This window comes from Myotis davidii, unplaced genomic scaffold, assembly GCF_000327345.1.
Source record: "Myotis davidii unplaced genomic scaffold, ASM32734v1 scaffold49, whole genome shotgun sequence".
NCBI classification, from domain to species: domain Eukaryota; kingdom Metazoa; phylum Chordata; class Mammalia; order Chiroptera; family Vespertilionidae; genus Myotis; species Myotis davidii.
The window spans coordinates 4,872,121-4,878,211 of NW_006300375.1; the positions used below are offsets into that span (position 1 = coordinate 4,872,121).

The 6,091-nt window shown below is 49.6% G+C and overlaps 1 protein-coding gene across 1 annotated transcript in view; it reads left to right on the forward strand.

Annotated features, from left to right (window-relative positions):
- The window catches only part of ZNF282 (zinc finger protein 282), a 25,719-nt gene extending 23,677 nt beyond the window's left edge, over positions 1-2,042 (forward strand). Inside the window, exon 9 of the mRNA XM_006777178.2 lies at positions 3-2,042. Within this exon, the coding sequence (XP_006777241.1) occupies positions 3-449 (447 nt within the window). The 3' untranslated portion in view covers positions 450-2,042. The remainder of the gene's footprint in view (positions 1-2) is intronic.
- Positions 2,043-6,091: the final 4,049 nt, after the last annotated feature.

Here is a 6,091-nt window from a genome sequence, read left to right on the forward strand (position 1 = left end):
AGTGCGGCAACTTCGGGGTGCGCAAGAGCCTCATCATCCACCACCGCAGCCACACCAAGGAGCGGCCCTACGAGTGCGCCGAGTGCGAGAAGAGCTTCAACTGCCACTCGGGCCTCATCCGGCACCAGATGACGCACCGCGGTGAGCGGCCCTACAAGTGCTCCGAGTGCGAGAAGACCTACAGCCGCAAGGAGCACCTGCAGAACCACCAGCGGCTGCACACGGGCGAGCGGCCCTTCCAGTGCGCGCTGTGCGGAAAGAGCTTCATCCGCAAGCAGAACCTGCTCAAGCACCAGCGCATCCACACGGGCGAGCGGCCCTACACGTGCGGCGAGTGCGGCAAGAGCTTCCGCTACAAGGAGTCGCTCAAGGACCACCTGCGCGTGCACAGCGGGGGCCCTGGCCTGGGCGCCCCGCGGCCCCTGCAGGCGCCGCCGGACCGAGACTAGGGCTGGGCTGGGGGAGGGACGGCAAGGGCCTGGGGGCGGCCTGACGACCCTCGATCCTGCTGTGGCTCCCAGTGCGCCTTCCCTCCCTCCACCTGGCACCCGCTGGAAATCGGGAACAGGAATTACACTCTAAACAGGGTCCCCAAGAGTTGGACAGGGGTCCCCTAGACCTGTCCAGCCTGAATGGACGGCCCAGCTCATCTCCTAGGTGGATCAAGGGGCCGGCTGAGCGGCTTCCCGCAGGGAAGGTGCCGGAGGGACAGTGAGGAGGCCAGAGGCTTCCCGCCCGCCCGCAGACACCTGGAGTGCCCATTTGGCCACTCGGGTCACAGATTGTGATCAAGGGAAGCAGCCAGGGAGTCTCGGAAGCCCGAGATCAGGAAATCAGGTCCCAAGGCTGAGACGCTGCAAGAGGAAGCAAAGGTGTGACCGAGCTGAGGGATGTGCTAAGGGATGCCACCTCCATGACGACAACACTGCCTCGCGTTTGAATAGCGCTTTATACTTTTTTAAACGTGTTTTCTATCCGTTATCTATTTTCACCCTTAGCCTATCCCTCTGTGGTAGGTGGGGGTAGGGTTTGCCTGACTCGGTAACCAAGGAAAGGAGGTGCAGGCCGGATGGTTTAGCCCAGATTACAGAAGAGCGGCAGAGCTGGGACCAGGGCTCCTGACCCAGCGCAGTGTCCCCACCACACACACTGCCTACCTCCCGTGTTTGAGAGACAGACCTCTCTGGCCTTGCCTCTCCTGGTCTCTCTCCCTTGCCCCTGACCCACCAAAAGTAACCAGAAGCCACCGGGACAATTCGTGGGGTTACTGGGGATGGGGAACAGATGGGCGACAGAATGCCTCAGGTTGTGCTTCCGACAGACTCTTCCCATGTGGGCACTTTTGGGGCCCAGGCCCCATCCCCCAGCCCGTCCCTCCCACCTCTAGTCCCTCAACCTGGTGCAACCCATCTTGTTACTACACAGTAGTGACCCGGCCCTCCAGAGGCAGCTGGTGCCCTGGGTCAGAGCTCACCCTGATGATTTATTCCAGTTTCCCCAGAGCCAAAGGGTGAGAGCAAGGCTCATGCTGCAGGGGCCGCCATCGAGGAAGTGAATCTCTTCCCAGGAGGGCCAGGCAGTGGGTGCTAGAGGCCGAGAGCCTCAGTCTCTCTCCTGCCCTGAGCCTCCCAACCGGTGCTATCTGTTAACTGACCATGCTCACGGACATGGACGTGGACACAGACCTCCTCTGCTCCAGACCCTGCAGGCGCCTCAGGAGGCGCCCAGAGGACTCCCTTGTGTTGGTGCAATGCTCCATGGTCCTGAGGGGCCGCCGTCTCCATTTCTGCGTCTTGCATGGCCAGGCACTGGGGTGGGGTGGCATGCCCCAGGACCCTTGTTTGTGTTGAGAATGACTTTTCCTGCGCCGCCCATCCACCCCACTTCTCTCCCATCCGGGAGCACAGTGGGCAGCCTGCTCCTGGCACCACATTTGTGAGCGCTCTGCTTCCTCCCTCACCTGCACCGCTTGGCTTTCCTCAGACCCCTGTTTGCCATGCAAAGGGAATTCTTGAAATTAAATAAAAGGTGTCCAGATTGCAGACTGCATGTTCACAGGGCCGAGGGTTCTGCATTGTGGCTTCAGACAGGAAAGCCTCCATGCGACTGGAACCCAACTGGGATTTTTCTCCATTCTTCTTGGAGGAGGCAAACCTTAAAACTAGTTGAGAAATTAAGCAGACAAATTCAGTGGAGTTTTATTAGAGCAGAAGGGACCCTCTAAAACGGTTTTTTTGTGGGGAGGGAGCAGTGTTCTGCTTTTCAAAGGCATATGCAGAAAATCAAGGTTTTCATAATCTAAATAATTGGAAATGAGACCTTTTTTTGGCTATTAAGAGTACAAAGATAGGGAGAGATCACTATTGAGTGATCAATATACTCAAGTGTATATTTTGCCCTCAAGGAGCTGATTCCCAAAGAGGTTTCGTGACTAAATTAGGGGGCAGAAAGTTAGTATTTGGTTCCTTCATCCTAGTCTGGTAGCTCCTGGGGCACCAAGAGCCCCTCAGCTAGGAGTCACCCCTGCCTCCAACGCTGGCCCCAGGAGAGTCCGATAGTGAGCTCTGCCCCCGCGCTATCCAAGGTGATGCCACTCAAGATGGACCCTGCCATCCACTTTCTGAAGGGCCTGCTCTGGGTGGATTTTTATTCTCCATCTGATAGTGTGTTAATTAAAATTAACTTTTAATTTAAAAACTAATGTGCACAGTAAAAATTCAAGTGGTTAAAAAAAAGACAGTCCTCACTCGAGCATATATTTTTATCGCTTTTTAGAGAGCGGAAGGGAGAGGAACATCAATCATTTTCCTGCCTGATCCCCTGTTGAAAAGCATCCACAGCTAAGAGCTTTTTTTTTTTTTTAATATATTTTTATTGATTTCAGGGAACGGAGAGATAGAAACATGAAAGATGAGAGAGAATCATTGATTGGCTGCCTCCTGCATGCCACTCACTAGGGTTGGGGCCCACAATCTGGACATGTGCCCTGACCAGGAATGGAACTGTGACCTCCTGGTTCATAGGTCAATGCTCAACCACAACCACACTGGCTGGGCAAGAGCTTTTTAAAAATATCTTCACCCAAAGATGTTTTCATTTCTTTCTTTCTTTCTTTCTTTTTTTTTTGGAGAGAGAGGATGAGAAACATCAACTGCTTGCTTCCTGTACCTGCGCTGACCAGGGATCGAACCCACGACCCTCTGATGTACAGGATGACGCTCCAAACAACTGAGCCACCTGGCTAAGCTACTAAGAGCTTCTTGTATGTCCTTCCAGAACTGGAGAAGTCCCCAACGGGAATGAGGTGACAGGCCCAGAGGAATGGAGAAGTGCTAAGCTGACAAAATTGTCAGATGTCCTCTGCACACGTACACAGCAGGCTGGTGGAGCTTGAGCCAAGCGTATTCTGCTAGGATTCTCACTGACCTCCAGCCTAGTGAGCATGCTCCCCAGCACTGTTTTTGTTTTAGAGAGAAGGTACACAAAGGATATGGTGCCTGCCACGTAGAGACTAGGATAGTAAGGGGAACAGAATAGAAAGGGTCTCTACTAAGTGGAATAAAGCTGTGGCCTGTAAACTTTCTTGGATAAAAAGTGTTTGGGCATATATATGCTAATACATATACTATAAGTCACACTTGCAATAGAAAATTTAAAGGTCAAGGTAAATATTTTAAAGCATTTTAAACTATTATTTGTAATTCAAAGAATATTTCTGTCACTAAAAATGGGGGTGTGAGTGAGATATTCAAGGCCACATTCAGCTCTGGGTGTGTGTTATGTATTTATTGATTTCTAGAGAAAAACATCGATTTGTTGTTCCACTTATTTATCCATTCATTGGTTGATTCTTGTATGTGCTCTCATCAGGGATCAAACCCACAACCTTGGGGTATCAGGAGGGCACTTTAACCAGTGAGCTACCCGCCCAGGGTCTCTGCATGTTTCAATCATTCTATAGATGACAGGATATGAGTATACTGATTTCTCTGATAACATTACCACCAATGGGAATAATTGTGAACCTAATTTTAAAGTTTGACAGTTGCTCTTTGAGCCTGCCTGCTCTCGCTCTCCTGAGAGTGTACTTTCACTTTAATAAATCTTGCCACTGCCGCTTGAACTCCTAAAAAAAAGTTTATTCAAAGGCATGTGTCAAGATCTGTGTGTCATTGGGAAAGGACAAATGGGTGGCTTCTCAGAGTCAGCAAGGAGACATTTATCTTGGTGAATTCTAGCACCTTGACAAAGCAAAGACAAAACAAAATGAGAAGTTGCCTGTTATTGAGTGCTTACTCTATACCAGGCCTTCAGCTACATAAGCATTTTACTTACACAATGTCATTTATTTTAACCCCATTAAAAACCCTTGGATATGGTTTTCATATCCTCATGGAGAAGACACTGAGGCAGAGTGAGCATGAACCACACCACTTGGTGAGTGAAGGAGCCAGGACACGCATAATAGCAATCGTGAGCGCATCCTGAGCTCTTACTTTGACAGGTTGCACTGTAAGCATCTGACTTGAACTAACTCATTTATTCTGCACAACAGCTCTCAGATGCGTGCTATTATTTCCTACTAATAATGAGGAATTGGAGGTGCCAAGAAGTTAATGACTTGCCCAAAGTCCACATGTAGTAAGTGGGGGTGCTGGTCTCACTCGTTGGCCCCACTTTCTAACTCCCTGCACTACCATCTCCAAAAGCCCATGACACTGCAAAATAGTGCCTGGTGCTTCCTCCCTTGCACACTGGAAATTTGATCTAAATATTCTTCCAGAGTTCCAGGCTCAGTCAGGGATGCTGAATCATGCTGACTCTCAAGAGACTGACTGATGGATAAGCCAGAGTATCAGTTTAATAATTTCCAAGGGTGCATCAGCCTGACCTGCCTGTTGTCTCCCAATACACACGGACCTGCATCAGCATAAGGTTGCCTGGTGGACATAGAAACGGAATGGAGTTTGAGTTCTATACCTGGATCGCTTAATGACCTCAGTATTCTATGTCCTGATATGTCCATCTCCACAATCTCTGCACATTTTCTGTATCTGCAGTAAGTTTTTGTTGGCCAGAGAGAGTAGATCAAACCCTGGATATATCTCAATGGCTGACTAGTTTCCTCCACATGGCCCCTTCTTTAAATAGATCAATGATTCAATCAGTCTGTCAAAGTGGTTGCCCTGGACATCATGCCTTCTCTTGGGGGTGACTTTTCCTAGCCTTGCTCTCTGATTTGCTATTAAATCACCCAAAAATATTTATGAGCACGTCTATGAGCAAATAGAAGTACCGAGGAGGGAGAGACATTTTAGTGAATTACCATATAAACAAATGAAAAAAAATGAGGTGATTTTGGATTGTGATAAATGCTATGATCAATGTTTGGAGGAAGATAACTAGACTGAGGATTGGGAAAGAGGAAGATATAGGGAATGTCTCTCTGAAGAGGTGAAGTCTGACCCGAGCCCTGCATGCCAAGAAGGACTTGGCCATGTGAACATAGAGTTTAGTTCTCAGGGGAAGCATTTCATGTCTATCATTGGAAGTGGAAGTTCATTGCAAGTCTCTGCAGAGACAATGTGGCACAAATTAGGCAAATATGGCTGCAAAACTCCACACGCATCATTTCACATGCAGCATGTGCACTGGATTACATATTTGATATCAGGGCTAGCTTGGGGTTTCCAAGGCATGTGATTACTATAATGAATAGGCTACGGTGGGTTGGCCTTGGCACCTGACCCCACCTTGTTGAGATGGGAAGTGTGCTTCTAGCTGCTAAAAAGCAAAATTTTGGGATACAACCGCTTGCCATTTGGGACCATAGCTCTTTTCCCCAACTAGATTACATGTTCTTCTCTCAGAACAAAGTCTGAGTTTTATACATTTTGGAATATCGCAAAGCACCTAGCAGAGTTCTGGGCACGTAAAATAAGAAAAACCAAGTCCGCTGGGTTTGCCTTAACTTTGGAACCTGCACTTGACTTGGAGGGACCAAGTCCTCCGCGCGGAGCTGCTCTTCGCCCTCCGGCCGCGCGGGGGCGCAATGGGAATCCCGCGCGCCGAGCACGAGCGGCTGGAGCCG